At 40.7% G+C, this 24,548-nt stretch overlaps 2 protein-coding genes across 3 annotated transcripts; one reads left to right on the top strand and one right to left on the bottom strand.

Annotated features, from left to right (window-relative positions):
- The first annotated feature begins 1,866 nt into the window (after window positions 1–1,866).
- LOC131220858 (non-specific lipid-transfer protein C, cotyledon-specific isoform-like) lies at window positions 1,867–2,812 on the top strand. Its single transcript, XM_058215709.1, has 2 exons — window positions 1,867–2,261; window positions 2,648–2,812. The coding sequence occupies exons 1-2, from the start codon at window positions 1,927–1,929 to the stop codon at window positions 2,655–2,657; spliced, it is 345 nt and encodes a 114-aa protein (XP_058071692.1). The 5' UTR covers window positions 1,867–1,926; the 3' UTR covers window positions 2,658–2,812.
- A 2,767-nt stretch (window positions 2,813–5,579) lies between these two features.
- LOC131220857 (uncharacterized) lies at window positions 5,580–23,821 on the bottom strand. 2 transcript variants are annotated; one of them, XM_058215707.1, is made up of 6 exons: window positions 23,581–23,816; window positions 20,674–20,826; window positions 17,692–17,785; window positions 8,889–8,971; window positions 7,543–7,696; window positions 5,580–5,895 (listed from the first exon to the last, which is right to left on the bottom strand). In XM_058215707.1, the coding sequence occupies exons 1-6, from the start codon at window positions 23,725–23,727 to the stop codon at window positions 5,663–5,665; spliced, it is 864 nt and encodes a 287-aa protein (XP_058071690.1). In that variant the 5' UTR covers window positions 23,728–23,816; the 3' UTR covers window positions 5,580–5,662. The 2 variants fall into 2 exon arrangements, with proteins under 2 accessions (XP_058071690.1, XP_058071691.1); XM_058215708.1 differs by lacking the exon at window positions 20,674–20,826 and having other exon boundaries at window positions 23,581–23,821.
- Window positions 23,822–24,548: the final 727 nt, after the last annotated feature.

The raw sequence follows: 24,548 nt of genomic DNA, 5'->3' as shown, positions 1-24,548 counted from the left end.
CTTATTTTTATTTTTCTTCGCTTATTTTGCTCGGGACTAGCAAAATGCTGGTTGGGGGGTGTGTTAAGACTCAAATATTGCATAATTTTCGCCATTTATATCTTGGTTTTATGAACATAAATCATCTTAATATTCTATTTTACTCATGTATGTGTTGCAAGGTGAATTTAAAAGCTTGGATTGAAAAAGGTGTTAAAAAGTAAGAATTTGATGCTCAAATTCACCAAGGCAATGGATGGATCTTAGGAGATCAAGATTGAAGAATTCACATGCCAAAGATCCAAGAAAACCAAGCGAGGAATGAAGAGAATCGAAGATTTGAAGTGAAGAATCCTGAAATCGTCCTAAAAAAGTGTATTTTAAAGCTGTGAAGTTTATTTTGGAAAACTGCGCAGCAGGAAGTCTGTTTTAAACGAACTATGCAGCGAGAAGTCTATTTTGAAAAAATACGTATATTTGAGGCGTTTTCTAGGGTTTTCAACTTTGTACGAAGTTTGGAGTTCCCTACTTATAAATAGGGCCTCCTAGGGCATTCTAAAGCATCATTAGAAGCATTCAAGAGCAATATTTAGGGTTTTTTTAAAGAGTTTTTTTTTTTATTAAAGCTTTATAAGTTGTTTCTTTCCTTTTAGATCTTTTTTATTTGCAATTTTTCTTCTTTCTTTCTTGTTGCTTTTTATTTCTGCAATTTAATTATGTTTTTCTAAGTTCCCTCTAGCCCAAGCTAGAAGGGAAGCACATGGGTTTAATATTTCTTTAAATTATGATGATTGATTGTTTTAATGATGAGAATAATGGTGTATGCATATTATCTATTATTTAGGTTTTGTTTTTATCCTCTTGTAAGATCCATATGTTTCCATCATATGAGATTTACATTGATGGATAGGCTTACCCTAGATTAATCAGATTTCCTAGATAGGAGATGTTCTCAACCTGTTATATTTCTTTGATATTCATTATCCTATAGATATTGAATACTTAAAATCACTGACGCTTGAGAATATATGTCAATGGTGCAAATCTATTATTTTCTAATCTTTTATATCATTTATTAAAATATTTAAAGTGTTTTATTTTCCGATTAGGCTGACCATAGTGCTCAGATCCTAGTTGTGTTATCCAAGTCATCATGATTTTGGAACATTAATCTATGTGTGGAACTTTGAAGCTTGGGTGTTTTTTTTATTCAATTGAATTACATCCATTCAAAAATCCAAAAATCAAATCATCAGTTTAGTTTTTATTACTTAGTTTGTTTTGCATTTGATTTTTTCCTTCTCGCAATTCATCTCCCTGTGGGATCGACCCTGTATTCACAGGATATTACTTATGAACCTCTGCACTTGGAGGCAAGCAGTCGGTGTGGTCCACTTGATCTTTGGATATGCTTCAATTTTAGACTTACATACTAAAATGAGCTGTAAAAACAGAGGGACGGAGTGGATGAGAAATTTTGATTGATTGAACGATCCTAACCTCTGATTAATGGACAATCGCTTCATGAATCCAGACCATTGGATTTTTTATGTTTTCATTTCCACCGTCCATGATATGCTCACCAATTGACCGTTTAAGATCACTCCTTCCGTGTAACCATTGGGATATCCCCATCTAAAGAGGGGCCCACCATTTGGAACAGTGGATTGAGCTACTTAAATGCCACGTGTACAGATATGCATGCATACATTCAAATTTACCATTCCCAATGAAAAAACCTGCCCAGACTCCCAGTAGATAGCCCTGCCAACGTCTTTAACAGCTTTGCATTGGAAAACACAAACATCCCAAAATCCAAGGCGAAAATATCACTATATAAGCCCATCCAAACGCACCCAAAACACCATCAGCCCAACAACACTCAAAAACCTTCCCCAGCAAAGAGAAGTTGGAGAAGATCTTCTCCCATCAAATCCCAACCACACAATGAAGAATCTCACGGCCTCTCTCTTCCTGATCCTCTTCATCATGGCCCATGTGGCCCATGCAGCAATCACATGCGGCGAAGTCGACGTGAAGGCTGCATCGTGCGTAAATTTCGTCACCGGCAAGGTCACAGCGGTGCCGGCGGCATGCTGCGGTGGGTTGCAGGCACTGGTCAAGAAGGCGGTGACGGTCACCGACCGTCGGGCTATCTGCAGCTGCCTGAAGGATGGGATAAAGAAGTTCCCTGGGGCGAAGGATCAGTTCTTGGGCAAGGTCCCTGGGGCCTGCAACATCAAAGTTGGGTTCCCAGTGTCATTGAACACTAACTGCAACTCGTAAGTGATCGACGGTCAGGATTGCATCAATGCTTGCATGATTGTCCATATCGATAGAAAGTGGCCCGCTCTAGTCGATAAATGGGCTTGATTATCAATTTTCCTCTGGGCCCAAGCCCATTTCATTTTATCTCCCCTATTAGATTATCCTACCCAGCCTAAGGAAATGGATACTTACAACCAGTGGTCCATATCTAAAGATGGGCCTAAATTGGATGGTTAAGATCATTGGTTGGAGGAGTATTTTGGGTTTCTCAGAATGTGAACAGTTTGGATCACCCAACAAACTTGGGTAGTCCAGATTTTTAAAAAAAAAAAATTTGAGTTTTTTTATTATTAAAAAAATTAAATTATTTTAACAACACTTTTATTTATTTATTTTGCAGGATCAATTGAAGTATGGAATTGAAGGCATGTAGGACGTATAGTGGAGTAGAATAAATGGATTAGGGACCCTTGTTCAAGGGCTGAGATTGGATCCGATCCTACTTTTTGTTTTAGTGATGTAATCTTTAGTGGCTTTTAATGGATGAGTATGAGTTTGAATTTTCCATCTAAATTCTTCCTTATATACAAAATTTCATGGACATTAGAAGGTGAATGGTGGGGCCCACCTTAGAAGTGATGGGCCAGGTCTTGGCCTTCAACCTGAGCACAAGCATGGCCCATTTATCAGCCATTAAATCAGGCTCGAATGCTGATTTGTTTACTGGCCATGGAATTAAGATCTTGACCATGATCGCCAAAAAGTGGGATTGGATAAGGATTATTTTGTGGGCCTCAAAATAGATAAAGATCTAGCCATGGATTTAACATAGACCCAAATAGAGGTGAGGACGGGACGACCCAACGCGGCAAACTTGACTTGTCCAACTCGCTCAGACCCGACTCAATTCGAACCAAGTGGGTAAGTCGATCCGAACTGAGTAGACTTTGTCCAATCCGAACTCAAACCGAGTCGAGTTTGGGTCACCCAATAACTTGACTTGACTGGAAACTCGTACATATATATTAAAAAAAACTGAGATGCCGTGTAGCTGATGGAGAGGCTACAATTATGGCAGGTTCACCTAGGTTTTGAGTTGAAATTTCAGCCAGTGGATACCCGTTGCACCCGATCCAACTCGGTGCCAACTCGACCTGACTCGGTAATTGTGACCAGATCGGACTCGGTTCGGATTAGTCCAGGCTAGACCTAGACTCGGATCGGGACATGCATGCTGGACTTGGTACCGAGTTGGGTTGAATTCGGGTCAGGTCTATTTCAAAACCGGATTGAGTCGGGTCAGCCCTAACTCATGCCCAGCTATAGACCCAAAGAATCTCCATGAGGGTGGGCCTTGAAGCCCGTCTGAGTAGCCCAAATAGAAGTTCCGTACAAAGTGACATATTCAGGCTCCCATCAAGCCAAGACAGGGCCCGCTTGGCTAGAACTTTTAGAGCCATTGGATTGCTTGGGCCCAATTTTTGGCCCAAAAAAGGCTCTCCACCCTTGAATTTAACTACATTTATATTCAAGACCCAGATGAGCCCAAATCTAGGCCCGTTATTATCTATCGTAGAATGGGCTTGGGCCTGTATCTCTATAATCCAGACCATTGGTTTACTGTGGGTGGACCACAGTACCAATATTGGAAATCCTAGTGCATAATCTTGGGGATTTTTAATCGAATCCGTGTCGGCACATATTGAATGGTTAAGGTTGTCCTGTTGATGAAAATTTTGGGGGCATGGTCCACCCACGGTTGGACCCAACAGACCAATGGCCTGGATTATTGAACCATGGGCTCCAGGTGTCAAAACTGAGAAAGCCTGAGTATGCAACTGAGGCCCAATGATCAGCTGCGCATCAGTTCTCACGAGTTATCGTGAGAGCTTTTTGAGAACTCATCACACGTGATGTGATCCCAAAATCTGAACGGTCCACATGATGCAGCACCCCATCAAAACCCCTACGGCCCAAAATTTACTCTGATCCAAAACTTTAGTGGGCCATGGGAAAAGAAAATAGTTTCCTCCCTTGATTTGCATCTCTTTTCGATGGCCCACAAGAGTCTTGGATCAGAGTGAAAATTGGTCCCTGGAGGTTTCATGGGGCGCTGCATCACATGGACCGTTCGGATTTTAGGCCCATGACACGTGTGCAAAGGTGCGCAGGTGAGCCTGCCTCTACAACTGAGAATATTTAAAACTAGAGCGGAACATGAGCTAGTCATATGATCAACACATGGATATACCTTCTATCCTCGCCTCTAAAAGTGGGGCCCGTGGTTTACTTATCCTGACCAGCGATCTGATGGGCCCCAAAGCAGAGGTGATCAGACCACCGATTGAATGGATAAGATCGCCCCCTTTTAAAGTAAAATGTGGACAGTTCAGATTTGTATGTTAAAAAGAATTCTAGATTTCTTTCTTAACCGTTGGTGATCAGGCCACTGATTGAATGGATAAGATCGCCCCCTTTAGGATCTTCATCCACCATAGTCCATCAACGACAGCCCCAATGAGAACAATGTTCCGGATCATTGAACCTGGAGACACGCTCCTACAAACTAAGGACCTGAAAATACTATACACATCCGCAAAGCTTATGAACAAAAAATCATGATTGACAGAGTTATAGGAAAGAATAACAAACCGCTGATATCTAAGTCAGTTGAGTACTCACTATCTGTACATGGGACACACACAAATGAGATCCAGACCGTTCACCTATTGTATCATACAGTGGATGGGCCATATGTTAGAAAGCAGAACAGCCAGATGATCCTAGCCATTGGTTGGAGAACTATTGCCACATTGAACACCACCTGTTGATTGGATCTTTTACTAATAGTCCATTTTTAATCCTCAAAAGGCCCGCCAAGATCACCTGAGTTTTTGCATGTTCGGATAGAGAGAATCCAAAATATGGACATGGAAAAACTGTATCAAATCTGCAGGAAATGACAAGCTGCAGAATCCAACAATACTTTAGCTATTTGATTATGGTACTATTTTTCACAGAAATGTTAAAAGGTCAATGGTAAAACAATGAGACATGTCTCCCTCAAGACCTTAGAAATCTAAGGTCAATAGCATTTCTGGAAAATAGTTTTACTTGTTTTTTCGAGGAAAAGCTAGGACAAAGAAATGGATTTTCCCCTCATTTTGGTTTCTCAAAGAGAGGAAATTGTAGAATTTGTATTCTTTTCCACGATTTCCGCCTTTCCCAAACAAGGCCACAATAGAACCCACCAGATGAAAGGTCCAGATCTTGTGCATTTGCCATGTATGTAGAGATATGGAATGAACCAACTTGGATAAATCCGTTACATGTTCTTTTGTTTTTTTTTTTTTTTTTTTTTTAATTTAAGTTTTTATGGGTTTGTGATGATCAAGGATAATTCAAAAATGACTATCTACCAAGGAATTTCTTGACCGTCCCAAGCAAAGAACTTCCCGTTGTCCCTGATTTTCACATTGTCGATGATGCCTAAGAGCTTTTGCACTGAAAATTCTTTTGTAAATAGCTTACCATCTGGAACGTTTCTTTGAAATGGCTTTGAGAGGTCTGTATCCACTGTCCCCGGATGCAATAAGATGCAAGCGATTGGGTCCTTTCGTGCGAATTCCACCGATATAGTCTTCGTCACTGCACACATTATAAGGAGAAGTCATATTCAATGAACTAAGTCCACATTTGCCAACATGGAAATTCTGCAGCAGATGAGCTAGCCTGAAAATGAAGCTGGTCCACTCATCAAGAAGGCAACACATGCAAATTGAGTGCAGATAGTTAACAATTTGTTCAGACCCAACTGATGTATGGCTTGGATGTACCGCACTCATCTGCTGCAGTATTTCCATGTCAATGGGCACCTGGACCTGTGGGTACCTATGGACCCGACCCAATTTTTATGGGTCTGTGTCTAATTTTCTTGGACCTGTTTAGAAATTGGGTCAGGTTCAGGTCCACCATTTCGCACCCAACTAAAAATCAGGTCAAGTTTAGGTTGAAAGGTTAAAATCAGGTTGGGTTGAATGTAAGAGAGACCATCTACACACCATGCATGTGCCAAAGGGGCACAAGTGCGTGTGATCTACTCCGTTGGAGACCAAACTAGCATAAGCCATCCAAGGGCCAAAGACCCAATGGTTGGCTGACTGGTGCTCGGGCCCCACCATTTATATGACATCCCTCACAGTGGATGGAAACAGAAAAAGGCTCTTCGATTGAAACATTTCGACCCCTTTGATCATTTACTATTTTACTTTGAATATGGACCATCTACTTAATTGCTTTTTCTTGGGCCATGTTTAGGATTTTGGAATCATGAAGATTTTCCTAGCGGCCACCATGATGCAAGACAATTAACCACTTGCTCTAAAAGCTCGAATTGTCCTACATCAAATTGGTATCAGGGCAGGAGGTCTCGTGTTCGAGACTCCTCACCGAGGGTGATTAATGCGGAGGCATTTTCACACCAGGCTCAAGTGGAGTGGCCTGTGGGATGCAGGGGCACACTCGGGGTGGGCGACCCACGGAACCCATGGATTTGGGACCCACGAGGAGGGATTAATTCACCATACTTTATCAGTTTGAGCTCCCCAAATCCATGGGTTCCACGGGCCACCCACCCCAAGTGTGCCCCTGCATCCCTCAAGCCTGTCGTGAAAATGCCCCTGCATTACACCACCATCAGCTGCATATCTCCTCAGCTCAATGGTTTGGATCATCGAGGCATAACCCCATATCCGATGTTTATAGTCCCAAGTGTCATATAACAATGCGTTGGTCGAATTGCAGCAAACCTCTCTCTCTCTCTCTCTCTCTCTCTCTCTCTCTCTTCTAAATTTTATTTTATGGTATTTCATCATTGAGATTTTGGTGTAAATCAAATGAATACAAAAACTAAAAAAAATAGATACTCTAGAAGTGTGTGATGGATGATGCGCAGGTACTTAGAAATTGCATGTGGCATAAAAGTAATTAAAATTAAAATGTCCAAATTATAGATCCCAATTTAGATGTATCCATGAACCAAAAAAATCAAAGTATTGTTCAAAGTATCCAATGGTCGTATTTCACCACAAAAGTGTCCATGAGTTGGAGGTTAGTATTGTTCAACCAATACGGTTTTGGGACTGAGAATTAGAGAGTGGGTTCCATAATTTGGTTTAATTTGAGTCATTATCTGCCACATGTAAAAATACTTCCTGCATATCAAGTGATGTACTCTGCCAGAGTATCAAGTAACTCCCCGTAAGTATAAATAGGCATACGTGAAGAAGGACATACATTGATTGAGTGCTGACTTTGATGACCGATATGAATGCCATCCCCCGAAGCGGTTGTCTCCGATGGAGCCCACCCTAGCACTTAAATTCGCTACGATCGCAACGTCCCTTTCTGTCCCAGAGCCTCCTCCAGCCTTTAGAAGTGGCCACATGTGCTGCTAACCAAATTCATGAAGTGGACTCATCTGTGAGAGAATTGAAAAGCTTTTGGGCACATAAGTTCCAAGCACATAGCGTTTTTTTTAGGGCGGCAATGGCTAGGTCTGGGCCGCACCATGTTTGGTACATTTCGTAATTTGACCCAAAAATCAGACTTGAAATACAGGCTTGGATCTTGTCTAATGGCATGGAAGCAAGGTGGGCCAGTCCATCTAATTGACAGTCCTCATGTTTTGTGTAAAAAGATATTTGTACAAAATCAGGATAGACATGTCGAGAAGAAAATGGAAAATTATATGAAATGAATCATTAAAAAAAAAATAAAAAAAATAGGAGATGTACAATGCTCCCACATTTCTATGATTCAGGTCGTACTTCCCACAAAAGCCATTCCTATAGAAAATCTCACACACCAAAACCACATTTGCAGGCCAGTGGCCCGCTAGTTAAGATCATCCAATGGATGAGATGTTTAATGGCACAGGCATCCATTATGTTGGTGGCCCACTAGGTGAATGGTTCTGGATCACTGAAATGTGAGACCCAACTATTAAATTTCTGGGTCAAACAAACAATCAACTCCTTTTATTTCAATGGAGCATCATATACTTGGGGCCTGTTTTGGGTGCTATAGGTTCATCTCATTTTATTTAATTGCAATTATGCATTAGATATCTTCTTCTTTTTTTCCCGCATCGATTAAAAATATAACCAACCATTTATATTAAAGAAGTTCTCAAGTCTAACCGGTTGGACCTTAAGTTACCATCCAATTAGCAGATAACTTTCAAGCTTTAACGTTCCCGTGGCATCTAACCCGTCCAATAGGTTGTCCCCATCATGAGGATCACATCAACCAAAAATAGCCACACGTACTCATCGAGAGGACCATGCTTATACCTTTTTACTTATCGATGGCTAGAAATTGTTTTCTATGGTGTAGCCCACCTGATGAGTGGAAGGGGCTGATGTAGCACAAGGGGATCCTCATAGGGGGAACAACCTTTTGGAAGGGTTGGATCTCGCACACATATAATAGGTTGGAAGTTATTTGCTCGGTGGATGGTCTAACCGGTTGGACTCTAGTAAGTAAATGATGTTGACAAAAATAAGATGAACTCATTTTAGGTGGCAACCAAACACGCCCTTAGAAGAATAAATACATGCAAATAAACAAAGAATTTATACCTTGATCACTAAAATGGGGCCCACTGCATTAACTTCATATGCAAACATCAAAGATGACTTTTGTACTTTAGTCAAAGTCGTTTCTGCACTGGAGAGCCAAGATAATTAGTTTCTGTACTAAGAAACCGAAGCTGGCCTAACCTACAAGAGGCTGGTTCCTCTACAAGTCCTTGTAAAATAAGCATATTCTACAAGGGCTGCACATGGGGCCCACAAGTCCTGTGTACGGTATCCAACCTGTCCAGCAGGGTCACCCTACCATGGAAGTAGGGAAGCCCCAAAATTATGCCGATCCAACCATCATGTGAGCCACATTAATTTGGAGGTTTTTTTTAATGGTCATCCACTGATTTCCATGCATAGCCCACCTAATGATTATATGCATCTCATAATCACAGCGGGCCCTGTGTAATGCACTACTTGGATGGCATATACACCACATGGTACACCCCACCACATAATACAATGGACAAACATCCAAAAACCTCGAAATTCATGTGGTGGCCAACATGATAGTTGGATCGACCTGAATTTTGGGGCATCCGACTTTCATGGTGGGTCAACCCTGATGGAGACGTTGGAGCCCACATGCAGAACTTGTAGGATAAGCTTACAATACAAGGCCTTGTAGTAAACTGGCCCTCTGATTTCATATTAATAAACCAAAAGAAGCCTAACCTACAATTAAAACTACAAGCAGACTAACTACTCGGGCAGGCAAATGACCGTGCTCGGGCACGACAATTGGCACCACTACCAATACTGATTTATTTTGTTGATATCTAGGTTATCAAGCTCCCTATCTCATTAAATTACCACCCCTACTATGGATGGGCCATACACAATAATGATAATAATAATAAAAGGTAATAAATAAATAATAAAATCTTCTTCTTCTTTTTTTTGAAAGGTAACAAAATTTTATTAAAAGACAAACAAGGCAAAAATGAGAATTCCGCAGCTTAGGCTTATAAAGAAGAAAACCAACAAGAATCAAAAGAGACAAAAGAACACAAATGAGCCGGATCCAATACATACGTTTCTAGGTTAAGCTTCTTTTATTGCGCTTCTACCCAAGTTGAAAGAGCGGAGCAGCTCAAAGATTTTCAGCCTATCGGCTTAATAGGCAGCCCATACAAGATTCTAGCTAAGTTCTTGACATTGCGTTTCAGAGGTGTGTGGTCCAAGGTTATTGCATACAATCTAGGGGCATTTGTGATGGAGAGACACATTCTTGATATTGTGCTTATCGCTCATGAATGCATTGATTCTAGACATAGAGAGAAGCTAATGCAGGGGCATTTTCACGATGGGCTTGAGTGGGGTGGCCTGTGGGATGCGGGGGCACACTTGAGGTGTGCGGCCCGTGTGAGGTGGGTGTCTCGTGTGAGGCGGAACCCATGTAATTTGGGGCCCACGAGGAGGGTTCGGCTGAGGATCTAACCTATGGATGTAGGGCCTGGGCTATGAGATAAATGGATTAATTCACCATGCTTTATTAGTTTGAGCTTTTAGAGCAAGTGGTTAATTGTCCCTCATCAAATTGGTATTAGAGCAAGAGGTCTCGTGCTCGAGACTCGGGGGTGATTAATGCAGGGGCCGAAGGCTTACTTTAATCAAAGCGGCTTTTTTTAACATGCCTTTATATTTCATATCTTTATTCAAGTGTCCTAGCTTGGTGCATACGAAAGGAAAATCCACCTTCTACATTGGGGAGAGGTTTGTAAGCCAATATTTGAGGGGTTGGCATAAAAAATTTGTGCCTAATGAACCTAGCTCTTTTGGGGAAATGAATATGGAAGTTCGGAACCGAAGAAGGCCAACTGTGGAGGGAGATAATAGCCAGTAAGTATGGCACCCACAAAGGTGGTTGGTGTGTTAAAAGATCATCCCTTTATCGTGCATCTAGTATGTGGAAAGCTATAGTGTCTGGTTCACAGAAACATTGCCTTTGCCATTGGGAATGGTAGTCAAATCTGATTCTGGGTAGATATTTAGTGTGCGGATGACCGCTGCAGGAAGTTTTCCCTAGGATTGCCACTCTCGCTCCTAATCGCGGTACCATAGTCTCTCTCTCTCTCTCTCTCTCTCTCTCTCTCTCTCTCTCTCTCTCAAAGTCTTATCGATCTTCTATTACCATCATTTTTTGTTTTCTAATTATAATATTATTGTTATTGAGCATCAACCATTATGGTGTTGAAGTCGGCCATTGTTGTCGGTCAGTGGTTGTATCACAAGGGCGATTGCAGCAACGCATCTGGGCCATTCATCTGGTTCAAGAAATAGGCATGAATCATCTTCGGGAAAGCGACCTGGTTACGCGCCTCCCCTAATTATTCCATTTCTATTATCTTTTTTTCTCTTCTCGGATCCAAGTGCACACATTCTAATTTAACCTCTGCTTGATTATTCATTGTTAATGTTACAGAATTAATATCTAATTAGACAAATGTCGTTATTTCTGAAAATTTTTGTGCACTGAAACAACATGTGCATCCCCTACCATTCTCCATGGCTCCCAACACTCATGTCGATCCAAAACTCAGGTGCATGGTGTGTCATAAACATAAAGGTAATGGTGACAACTATTACACATTACGGGGTCGTAACAGCCGTAACAACCGTTATGCAAAAAAATAACCTATAACCGCCATTAACGTCCCATTACGCCCCTTGTAAAGGTTGCAATAGCCCCATAATGGTCTATTATGGGACATACGTTTTTCAATTTATTTATTTTTCAATGTTATTGGGCAAATACAAGTTTTTTGGATTTTTTCTTTTAATGATAAAAGAGACCGTAATGGCCGTCACGGGGGCCATAACAGCCGTTACTGTTAGACAGGCTCACATGCCTTGTATACCTTATATAGTTCGTTTCCATAGGTAGAGGATTGCTCACATGCCTTGTATACCTTGTATAGTTCGTTTCCATAGGTAGAGGATTCTGATTTTATTATTTTCCTTGTATAAATGACGGTAATCTCTATATATTCAACCCCTTTGGGTTGTCTCAAATACAGAAAATCTTTCAGCTCCTCTCTGTTTACATGGTATCAGAGCTTCATTGATCCAAAACTGGCACCACCTGTCAGATTCGACCATCCCTGCGTCCGGTCACCATCTCTGCTACGTCCGGCCCCCATCCCTGCTGCGTCCATCCACCATCCCTGCGTCGTCCGGCCACCTCTACAGCATCGTCCAATCGCACCTGCTCGTCCGACCACCCCTATAGCGTCGCCCCTGCTCGTCTGACCATCCCTATTGCACGGCCCTCTGCTCTCCGATCTGTTGTTTTTGCCAAACTTCGTTCCAGATCCAGCAACCCCTGTTGCTGTTCCAGATCTAGATTTTCCAGATCCAGCGCCCCTGTTGCTATTACTATTACGCCAGATCCTGAAACTGCAATCCCTTGGGTATCTCCTGTTGCAAGGTACATCTAAAACCTTCTTCTGCTGCAACTCTTTGCGTACTTTACATTACTTCAGATCAATGGACAAGGACTCATCACATACAGAGGCCCCACATTGTAGTTTTAATAGTACTAACTATTCTCTATGGGTCATCCATTTTCAGAACTTCCTCAAGGGTAGTGGTTTGTGGGGACTAATTGATGGATCTGTTACTATCCCCACTTCCACAAATGCCGACAAATTAGCTGATTGGGAAATGAACAATGGACAGATTATTACCTAGATTCTCGATTCGGTCGATCGGTCCATTACTGTTGGCCTCACACCTCATCGCACTGCTAAGGCAATGTTGGAGCATCTCCAGACAATTTATCAACAGAGTAATGCGGCCCGGTTATACCGCCTGGAACAGGATCTCGTTAACCTTACTCAGGGTGACGACAGTATTCAATCATTTTACTCCAAAATTGTCACAATTTGGACAGAGATGGCTATGATGGATCCAACGTTTCCTCATGACTTTAAGATATTCCAAACTATGCGCGAGAGTGCGCAAGTTCGACAATTTCTTATGAAGCTGTGTCTGGAATTTGAGCATTGTCGGACTGCTCTCTTAAACCGTAGCCCTACTCCTTCATTGAATTCGGTTATTAATGATTTATTGGCTGAGGAACAACGACTGAAAGTTCTCTCTCTTCCTTCCTCAACTCCAAGATCATCTGATATGGTGTTTGCTGTGTCCACCACTATACCAACCCGTGGTTCTACTCCTTTGACTTGTCGCGGTTGCAACAAGGTGGGTCATGTCGTCGCTCAATGCAAAGAATGGTGCGCTTATTGTCAACGGACTGGTCATGGTATTCAGGATTGCCGTACATGTGCCTATGCATCTTCTTTCAGCCGTAGCCGTGGTCGTGCTCTTTCTGCTACTGCTACCACTATTTCTTTCGAGCCATCTGTTAGTGATACTGCATTTACTATTTCTGTTGAAGGTCTTTCATCACCTTTGACTCCTGTGATACTCCGGCAAATCGTTCAGGCCCTTTCTGCGGCCGGTATGTCAGGTATATCCCCATCTTCTACATGGTTCTTCGATTCGGGTGCTTCCAATCATATGACTGGTACTGTATCATATCTTCGTGACATTCGTCCCTACACCGGAAATCAGGTTATTTCTACTGCGAATGACACTAGACCACCCATTTAGTCCGTTGGATCATTGACTTTCTCTCCTTCTGCCCATCGCCAATTCACCCTTCGAGATGTGTTTCATGTCCCCAACCTCTCCTCCAATTTAATTTCAGTTGGTCAACTCATATCCAATAACTGTTTAGTCATATTTCTTCCCAACTGTTGTTTTGTACAGGATCTGACAACAAGAAAGGTACTTGGGATGGGTAGGCGGCATGATCGTTTGTACGTGCTGGACTTTGATCCATCTGTCACTCCGACTCGTTGCTTCTTTTCTCCATTTTCATCAGATATTTGTTCGGCAAATAAATTGTGGAAACTGTGGCACTTTTGCCTGGGTCATCCACATTCCGATCAGTTAATTCAGTTATTTTCTTCTGGCATGTTATGGAATGTTTCTCTTAATAAAAAATATTTGAATTATTCTTGTTCATCTTGTTGTCTTTCAAAAAGTAAGTGTATTCATTTTCCTCTAAGTACTACAAAATCATCTTCTATGTTTGAACTAGTGCATACGGATGTTTGGGGTCCTTCACCAATTGTCTCTCTTTGGGTTACGATACTATGTTATATTCATTGATGATTTCACACGTTACACCTGGATTTACTTTCTGCACTCGAAGTCACAGGTTTTTGAAAAATTCAAGATATTTCACTCTATGGTGGAGACTCAATTTCGGGTTCCAGTTCAAACTCTTCGCTCTGACTCGGGGGGGGAATATCTCTTAACAGATTTTCATACATTTTTTCAGGGTCATGGGATTATTCATCAGACCACCTGTTTTGATACTCTACAACAGAACGGGGTGGCTGAACGAAAAAATCGTCATATTGTTGAAACTGCCAACACCCTGATGATATCTATGAGTATTCCTCGTTCTTTCTGGGCAGAAGCAATGTTACATTCAGTCTACTTGATTAACCGGATGCCAACCAACGTTCTGAACAGTCAATCTCCATACTTTGTTCTCACAGACTTACCTCCTACATATTCCACATTTCGTGTTTTTGGTTGTGTTTGTTATGTTCACCTTACTTCACGTGAGCGTAACAAACTATCTCCAAAATCGATCAAAGGTATGTACTTGGGATTTGGAGAAACTCAAAAGGGTTTTCGATGTTATGATCCGATTTCTTCTCGTGTTCGGGTTTCACGACATGTTATTTTTCTTGAACATATTCCCTTTCATTCATCTCTTCCTCCTTCACACGCCGCCAAATCTCCTGGTCTAACTACTTTTCCTGATATTCCTTTTGCCTCGAGCACTATCCCTCGTCCGTTACAGGTTTACTCGCATCAACCACGTACAGATCCACCACTTATTACTCAACCCGAACCTACTGTACCTGTTGCAGATCCTGAACCTACCTCGATACGTCATTCCGCTCGTGTACATCGAGAGCCTGATCGCTTGATATGCTCTATGTCTGCCATGAATGCTACTCTGGATACTGTCTCTATTCCTACTTCATACACTCAGGCAGCCACTTATGATTGTTGGAAGAAGGCTATGGCAGAAGAACTCGCGGCATTGGATGATAATCATACGTGGGACATTGTCACTCGATCCACTGACCAACAACTAATTGGTAGTAAATGGATTTATTCTGTCAAACTCAAGTTTGATGAATCATTAGATCGATACAAGGCTCGGCTTGTCACTCAGGGATACAAACAGGAATATGGAATTGATTATGATGAGACATTCGCTCTCATGGCCAAGATGAAAACTGTTTGTACTCTTCTAGCAACATCTTCCGTTCGCTCTTGACAACTTGCTTAGATGGATATGAAAAATGCTTTTCTTCATAAAGACTTCCAAGAAACAGTATATTTGAAACCTCCTCCTAGCTCTTTAATCCCTGACAATAAGGTATGTCGCCTAAAGAAAGCCCTGTATGGCCTCAAACAGGCACCTCGGGCATAGTTCCAACGCTTTCATGAAGTTGCTACAGGTGCTAGCTTTACTCAAAGTAGTCATAACCCATCCTTATTTTTGCGCACCACTGCTCGCAGAATTTTCATTGTTCTCGTATATGTTGATGACCAACTTTTGACTGGTAGCGATGCTACTAGCATCTCGGCTTTAAAGGAAGTTCTGCAATCATCCTTCAAGATGAAAGACCTCGGCCATCTAACATACTTTCTTGGGCTTGAAATTTCATGTTCTAAACGTGGGATCCTGATCAGCTAGCGTAAACATACCAAGGATCTTCTCGCTTTGGCATCATTGACGGATCAGAAGACAGTTCAGACCCCCTTAGAACTTGAAGTTTAATATGGTCGTGACAATGGTGATCTCCTTGCACAGACCGACTTATACCGCCGTTTGGTTGGGAGTATGGTTTACTTAACTATGACTCGCCCTGATACTGCCTACGTTGTCCAAGTTGTCAGTCAGTTTGTTTCTGCTCCTCGAACTCTTTATCTGACTGTGGTGTTGCGCATCCTACAGTACCTACGTGGAACTCTAGATCGATCACTTTTCTTCTCCTCCACGGCGACTCTGGACCTTCGTGCTTATTCGGATACTGATTAGGCCGGTTGCGCTCTCACACAAAGATCTACCACTGGCTACTGTATTTTTCTTGGCACCTCTCTCATCTCTTGGAAGTGTAAGAAGCAAGCCACTGGTTTCAAATCGAGCACAAAAGCCGAGTATCGGGCGATGTCCGCTGCATGTAGTGAGCTTGTCTGGTTACGTGGACTTCTTTCTGACTTGGGCACTCCTCTGCAGAATCCTACTCCACTCCATGTCAAAAATCTAAGTACCATTCATATTGCCTTTAACCCGGTTTTTCATGAACGGACGAAGCATATTGAAGTTGACTATCACTTTATCCGCGAGAAATTTCAGTCTGGGCTCATTTCTCTTCCACATGTTGCATCTCATGATCAGATTGCCGACATTCTCACCAAGTCCCTCACTTCTGCACGTCACTCATTTCTAGTTGGCAAACTATTACTTGCCGATGACCAGCATTAGTTTGAGGGGGGATGTTAGACAGGCTCGCATGCCTTGTATAGCTAGTATACCTTGTATAGTTCATTTCCATAGGTAGAGGATTGCTCACATGCCTTGTATACCTTGTATACCTTATATAGCTAGTATACCTTGTATAGTTCGTTTCCATAGGTAGAGGATTGCTCACATGCCTTGTATACCTTGTATAGCTAGTATACCTTGTATAGTTCGTTTCCATAGGTAGAGGATTCTGATTTTATTATTTTTCTTGTATAGATGACTGTAATCTCTATATATTCAACCCCTTTGGGTTGTCTCAAATACAGAAAATCTTTCAGCTCCTCCCTGTTTACAGTTACGACCTGTATCTTAAACGTAATGGTGGTGGCTGTTATGACCACCATTACCGTTATGGAATACCTGGCTCGGGCAGGCCACACCATGTAAAATCATGCGTAACCTCTAAAACCACATTTTGTGGCCCACTTGAGTTTTGTAATAGCCTGATTTTTTTGCGTCCATCCATTCTAGTCGAATGCATCCATTGAATGGATTACATGGAATATACAAAACACAGTGGGCCCCACATACAATTTGGAAGGTTTTTAATGGCGGGCATCCCCATCCCGGCTATTCCCTATGCTGTGGTCCACTTGAGTTTTGGATCTTTAGGCTCCAAGAAGAAAATAGGAGGCACAAATGATAGATGGATTGGATGTCATTTAAAACAGCACACTAGGCCCCACATGTCGATTTGTACACGTGGAAACCTTTGTAGAGGATCCGGCTTCCCCAAAGATTGCTTAACAGATGATTGCCCATGCAATCACACTGAATTTGGCCTTCTTGAAAACCTCATTTGGATGACATTGCAAAAGCATCTATCATTGCATTAGACCCAAATCAACCACAAACCCCCAAGTAAAAAGAGGCGCCAAAACACTTCTCCTTTTCTCCGCACTCCACCCCCATGTAGTTTGTGCGAGATACATGGTTTGATGTATCATCTGAAACTGGCATGTATTGCCCGATACATACCAATATCACCTACAAACGATACAGCTATATTGGCCCGTATCGGACCAAGACAGCCCCATAAAGGGCAATGCAGCCTCATATTAGTGGTGACCGATTTGGTCCATGATGAAACCAATTTACAAACCATGGTGAGATATGGGCATTCCTCCTTCAAGAAACCAACCACAACGTTAAATATTCTACAAGGGGACAAACCTGGTTGTAATACATCAGGTATTGAAAGAACTCCGGATGCATTAATCAGAAGGTTTAAACGCCCATATCTTTCTCGTATAGAGTTCGCTGATGCCTGCAAAAAGATGTAGCAAATGAAATTATATATTCGACTCAAACACATACCTAAAGAACTAAGTCACTGATGGGAGATCATATGGTATAGCTGAAAGAATCAGAACATGGTAGAGCCATCTCCCCATAGTATGTGTGGCAGGGTGATCTATAAACCAGGGCTGTCCATCTCGTGGGTTCTATCATGGATGGCTTATGCTTCAAAATTCACATCTATGAGACAATTCAATCTATCCACCATACTTCACTTTCCGGTAGTGAAATGTTTGACTGTTAATGACTTTATTTCCTACTGTTTCTTCGAATTCCACTGATCAGATGGCTATGATCATCTGATCTGTGTTGATACGGCCAACAAGGTGGACAGTCGGTGAAATGATAGGTTACCCTGTCATGTGCACTAGAGGCATGGATCTGCCATATTACAGTTCCGCCACTGCTATTATATAATCTCCAATCGCTGATAAGTACATACCATCAAACACCCAAGGCTTCAACATATAAAAACATTCAGGAAAGAAAATCTATGAAGTGCAGAAAACAACCACACTTGATTGCATCAGGGTGTATTTGGGTGTCCATAGAAAAGCGAGTGGACCAGATGCTTTTCTTCCCAAATTAATATCCATAAATTTCAGGAAGGACATCACTGTAATGGATATTGATTTTGGGTGGAAAAGCATAACACCCATATCCCACAAAAATGTGGATCTGGTTACCCACAACATCCCGAGTGCACAACCCAGTCCGGCCAAAATGTCTTCCAAATGATTTGGGGTACATCCAAACACACTCTTAGTTACCATAGCAAGTATCAAAGTGAATATTTCAGTAAAGAGATGTAGATACAATGTGATCCATTTGTAATATAAGGTCATGTGAATGCAGCCCGAGCAGCAGAAGCATTGCATCCATAGGCTAAGGCATGAGCTACCATTGAATTGAATTGCAATTACTAGTTTCAGAATTATATCCATTACTTGTTGTAATGAGGAGGTAATCCTCATGTAGTAGTTACATTCTCTCAAGTGAGACACGAAAGTAACGCAGTTGCGATTTGGAGCCTCAATATGAATCCTAGGAAGGTAATTCCAATTTGGTCATTTCCAGTTAATCAAACTAATTATTGCAATTTGATTCAACAGTGCATCCAAACACAACCTTAAGTCTAGGACTACATGGAAGCAGGTCCTGTTCTTTATGGCATAATCAGATGAATGGAAACTAAGAGCAAGGTTTAAAGCACTGTCAAAAACCAGTATGTATTTCCCGATACATACCGGTTTTGTCCATAGATGATATGACTGTATCAGCCGGTATCAGCCCGATGTGCAGTGATACAACCCAGTTTCAGTGGTGACTGATAGGGTACACCAAAATATAGTTTAAAAACCCAAAAACATGGCTCAATATTCATTTGGGCCGAGTCAGCCCAATTCGACTTGATAGTTAATAAATATAAATTAGAACGTCTAAGAATTGTAAAGAACATTTAAAATAATTGCATATGATATAAGTATTAAAATTTTGAAATAAGAAACAAGTCTTCTTCTTCTTTGCGGAGGAGAGAAACAAAAGCCATACTTATCTTTCTGGTAGAGAGCAGATATGTGACTAACATATGTCATGGGTTCGTTGATGTAGACCGGGTCGTGGACAGTTTCATGGCCAAGATGGATCAGAAAAGGCCCGGTCGACGACAGAAGTGATCCGGACCATCGGACCTTAGATCGGGCGTATCTCACAATCTAGAATGAGTTATCAGGCGTAAAATATATGATTTTGAGGTAGGACGAGCTACTTTAGCCAAACAACTCGGCGCAAGCCGGGTTGCCCACACGCAGTATTTGCAAAATTCCATCATATCGACAGTCGAATTCCATATTTAATTCCGTTTCTACTATAAATAGTAAGTTTTAGATTGATTATAACTCTTCATCCGTTGGGCTTTAGGAGTTGTGTCCAACATGAAAAGTGTTTAGAATAATTAGGAGAATAACGTGGTTAAGTCACATAGGAAATTTACTATAAAAGGAAAATTTACTATTTATAGTAAGTTATGAATTTCTAGGAGTTTTAGTTATAGTTTGCTTCTGATTTCTCTCTTATTGCTTGGTATCCCTATTTAAAGGGTTGTGAACTCGTTTATTTGATTCATTAATCAATTTTCCAATTTATTAGAATTTATTTATATTTTCTTGCTTTCTTTCCTCGTGGATTCGAGAAGTCTCTGTGAGGAGTCCAGAGAAGCTCCGTGGATTCGGAGTAGTTATCCTTGAGGAAGAAGGTGATCGACCTCATCACGTTCATCCCTGCGTCATTCGTGTTCCCCATTGTAGGGCTTATTATTATTATTATTAATAAATAAATAAATAAATAAATTTAAATTACAAAAAAAAAAATCCTTTCATATGGTGAGTGACTCAGCCAAATCTCCACTGGTCGAGTTGAGTAAACTGAATTTTTGAGTTAACTTGACAAGTCTTCCCGAGTGAAGGCTGAGTTGTTGGAAGAACTGAACTTCTTAAAGACTCGGCTTGAAATCTTTCCAAGTCGAGATAACTCATCTGAGTTTTGAGTCGAACCATTGAGTTGTAGAGCTATGCACAAAAACTGATTTTCAATCATTGCCTAGGATGCATGATGTCTTATGCAAGAGCAGTAGATGGCTTAGATCTTCAGGTTCTAGAAAACTTAGTGCGAAATGCAAGAGAGGATGTTCATGCTAGTGATGGTTCTTTTGACTGTGAATACAAGAATGGACGTAAGAATATTTACAATGACCATAACCATTATGGTAAAATACAATTTGAATTTATTTTTCTTCTAACTTGCATGTTATTGTCCGCAATGATATGAAATCAAAATGATTCTCAAAATGAAGTGCACCTCTATAGTGCTTTCGTTTGTCACATCCAATGGTAGTAAGTACAGGCGTTCCATGAACCTCCTTTTCAACTCAAGAAGGCCTGTTGCTCCATCAGGATTCCGACAAGTAGCAATAACATGTTCTTTCTCATTCCTCTCTAGCAGTTGCCGAGCCTATAAAAAGCAGCACGTAGGTTTTGTAAGTATATAACGGGTGAATTTAAGACATACCCATCAAGAGTTTGAGTTGTGCTAAAATTCCTTTGAAATGAATGCTTGAAAACATATACTACCATTTACCTCAAACAAATGCGATAAAACTGTTAGTAATTGCTTTGTGTTACCAAACACTTGGTTTGTAGAGAACAAAGTAGCTGGACTACTTATCCGGCATTTTTAAGCACTATGTTGCAAGCGATTCATGGCTTTTCTTTTTCTTTTTTCTTTTTCAATTCTTAGGCCATTAACAAAAATAAAAATAAAAATAAACATCAAAATCCATTTTTTTTCTCTTTCAATATGGAAGAGGAGAGAAGCTTTTAGGTGTTGTGTGTTTTGAAATACCATACAATCAATTGAAGAGAACAACTGGATCTGACAAAAACAAGGAGGGATTTCTTTTTGTTTTGGAAAAGTATAAACAAAACAGCCTCGAAGATCCAAATCAAACCAAAAAAAGGGTTCATGATGTAGAGAGGGTCGCAGGCACTTTCATGGCAAAGATGGACCAGAGAAGGCCTGATCGGAGGTGGAAATGATCCGGACCGTCAGAACCTTAAATTAGTCGTATCTTGCAAACCAGGATGAGTTTTTCAAAACATTATATATGATTTTGGGCTAGGAGAACCTACTTAAGCCAACCAACCCTGCTACACCAGATTTGCAAGATTCCATCAGAACGACGGTCAAAAGTCCCATTTATTTTCGTTTTTACTATAAATAGTAAGTTTCAGTTGGAGTTGAGTTGTAGAAGTCGTGCCCAACATGAAAAGGGCTTAGAAAAGTTAGGAGAATAATGTGGCTGGGCCAAATTGGACACTTACTATTTTTAGCTGAAAACCATGAAGTCTAGTAGGAATAGAGGTTGTCTAGAAATAGTAAGTTTACTATTTATAGTAAGTAATGTTTTTTAGGGTTTTTGAGTTGGAGTTCAAGTCTAAAACTCTGTCCTAGGTTTGAGTTCCTTATTTAAATAGTTGTAATTTCATTTTTAATTATCAATCAAGTTATTTCGAATTTATTAGGAATTATTTATGCTTTTATCCCTCATGGATTCGAGAAAGCTCTGCGAGGAGTCTAGAGTGATCCGTGGATTCAGAGTAGTTATCCCCTGAGGAAGACGGTGGTCAACCTCATCACATCCCTCCCTGTGCCAGTTCAACAACCACCCCCCAAAAAAAAAATTTAATAATAAAATAAAATAATTTGTCCCAAATATCATCCAAAACTAAATCGACTTGGCTGAATCATCATAGCTTTGGTAGGGAATGAATCGAGCCACCAGACCGAAAATGGACCGAAACACAACAAGCTGGGTAAGTCCCACGGGTTTCACTCTACAGGCAACACACATTGCGAAACTACTATTTAAAACCATCTTTACAAGGTCTCTTATGTTGGCCTGAAGGCAAGTCAGCAAGTATTTTTGATCTTGCAAAGGATACATTGTAGTATTGAATTGGAATTGGGATAATTCATAAGGGTTATTACAATTATTAATTTCAATTAGGACAGCTACTACAGATTTTTATCCTAGCATGGGGTGATACCTAGCCATGATTTGTTCACCTGATAAATGGTTTGGATCCATGGTTTGCAAAATCATCCCATACGACTCTGTATTGTCCGAGTTATATCGGTTTCAGTCCGAAATGAAACAAGTGACCACAATGATACGGGACCGAGTCAGACTGAGTTGGGGCGAGTCATACCGTTTTGGTCCCCAATCGAGTTGCACTCTGAAACCGCTACTTAAATCCATGTTTGGATCGCAAGGAGGTTGGTCCCACATGTATGGGTTCTTCCTGAGCAGAATATGAGATTTTGTAAATTTCTATAGGAAATAAGAGCACGACTTCAATGTGCATGGGCAGCACCTGGAATTTGGGCCACACATATATATGACGGTTCGTGGGAATCTAGTAGGCATTCCAAATTCTAACTTTTAAGAGCCTGATGTGTCAAGAATCCTACCAATGTTATTGGATGGCATAATCCATGAATTTTAAGACTTATAATATGGTGTTTGATTTAAAAATGGTGTTTTCTGTTTGATGAAGACAATGGGAGAGGTGTGTCCTGGCTTCCGTTAACCTAAGCTGGGTTACAGTGGACCCCATCATTGGATACCCCTATCAGATAATCCCAACCATCCTGCACACGTCCACATTCGATGGGGAATTTATTATATGGTTAGGATCATCTGATGGTGGAGATGCTTGGACTACCTCCCATCCATGAAGCGTCCCACCATATGAACGGAACATATCAACCAAATGCCGACCGCAGGTGCGATAATTCATTGGGCTGAGGAAATTGTTCAATCGAACATTATACATTTCCTCAAAATTCAATAAATAATTAATCCCAAATCCAGTAAAAACAAACAAACAAACCCAATTCTTAGAATTCCAAAATCCACAATCAAATCAAGCAAACCCAATTCTCACAATTCCAAAATCCACAATAAAAAAAACCCAATTCTTACAATTCCAAAAGACCCAATCAATCAAACAAACCCAATTCTTAAAATTCCAAAATCCAAAATCAAAGGAAACAAACCCAATTCAAATCAAACAAACCCAATTCTTAGAATTCCAAAATCCATAATCAAATCAAACTAATAAAAAAACAAACAAAAAAACAAACAAACAAAGATATCCAAACATGATAGAATTTAATCGAAATTATATTCAAGAGATTGCTTACAAATTCAAGGCCAATTCCTCTGGAAGCACCCTGAACCAAGGAGACACCACTTTCCCACTGCAGTGCAGAGCTGCATATAGAAGCCTTGTGAACCGTTGATCTCAAACGTGTGGGGCCCACCAGGGTGCGTAGGATAAGAAGCTTCATATCCTACATATATCAGAAGATATCAGGATTAATTTTTTTTAATTTTTTATAAAAAAATCTCTGTTTTCGGATGTTGGGTATCTGACAAAATCCAAGAATTTTCCATAGAATATCCATGAGAAATGATCACATCCAACTGGTTGGACAACAAGCTGGTGTCCACTCAGCAGATAACTCCTAAAATAATCATGTGCTAGCCAAATCTACCCGTCCAATAGATTTTTCACACCCTGAGATTAAAGTTAGATGAAATTTATCCTTATCCACTGAATCAGGTATGCCATTCCATATAGAATAAAGTATAGTCTCTAATAAATAACCAGATATAAGTGTGGCCCAAATAATTAATGGATAGAAATTAATCATATATAACAATTAAAACAGTGTTTAAATCCTTTTGGACGGTTTGGATTCTCTTCATACATGACACATTGGAACTTATCCGTTGGATGGACAGCAGCTTATCCAACCATTTGGATGTGAGCATTTGTTACTACACCATATCCATTCCCAAGCAGGACTAACTACGAACTCTACTATGATAGTTTACCACCATTTTGAAAATGGTTGTGGCTCTTCAACCGTACACACGACATAGTTGAACCGAAATCCAGACCGTCGAAATTTCTGAACAACTTGTGCATGGAATTTTCTCATATTTTATAATGAGAAGATGATACCAGACTTAAAATTTCTCCCCTGGAATTTGGACCACTCAATTTTTGCTGTTAACCATTTGTAACCATTAGATGGATAACAGGATTGCTTGATGAGTGTGAGCTTAGATACATGGCCCATCCAATTTTCCCGAAAACTTGTGG

This window comes from Magnolia sinica, chromosome 12, assembly GCF_029962835.1.
Source record: "Magnolia sinica isolate HGM2019 chromosome 12, MsV1, whole genome shotgun sequence".
NCBI lineage: Eukaryota > Viridiplantae > Streptophyta > Magnoliopsida > Magnoliales > Magnoliaceae > Magnolia > Magnolia sinica.
Note: the sequence above shows the minus strand (reverse complement) of the source record. Positions and strands in the feature narration are given on the sequence as shown.

What these genes read in the sequence shown, in the direction of transcription:
- LOC131220857 (XM_058215707.1), bottom strand. Translation starts at nt 23,727, where the DNA reads ATGAAGCTTCTTATCCTACGCACCCTGGTGGGCCCCACACGTTTGAGA. An exon ending in GAGGAATTGGCCTTGAATTT is followed by an intron (nt 20,827 to 23,580) that starts GTAAGCAATCTC and finishes TGCTTTTTATAG; the next exon opens with GCTCGGCAACTGCTAGAGAG. An exon ending in AAAGTCAGCACTCAATCAAT is followed by an intron (nt 5,896 to 7,542) that starts GTATGTCCTTCT and finishes TAATGTGTGCAG; the next exon opens with TGACGAAGACTATATCGGTG.
- LOC131220858 (XM_058215709.1), top strand. Translation starts at nt 1,927, where the DNA reads ATGAAGAATCTCACGGCCTCTCTCTTCCTGATCCTCTTCATCATGGCC.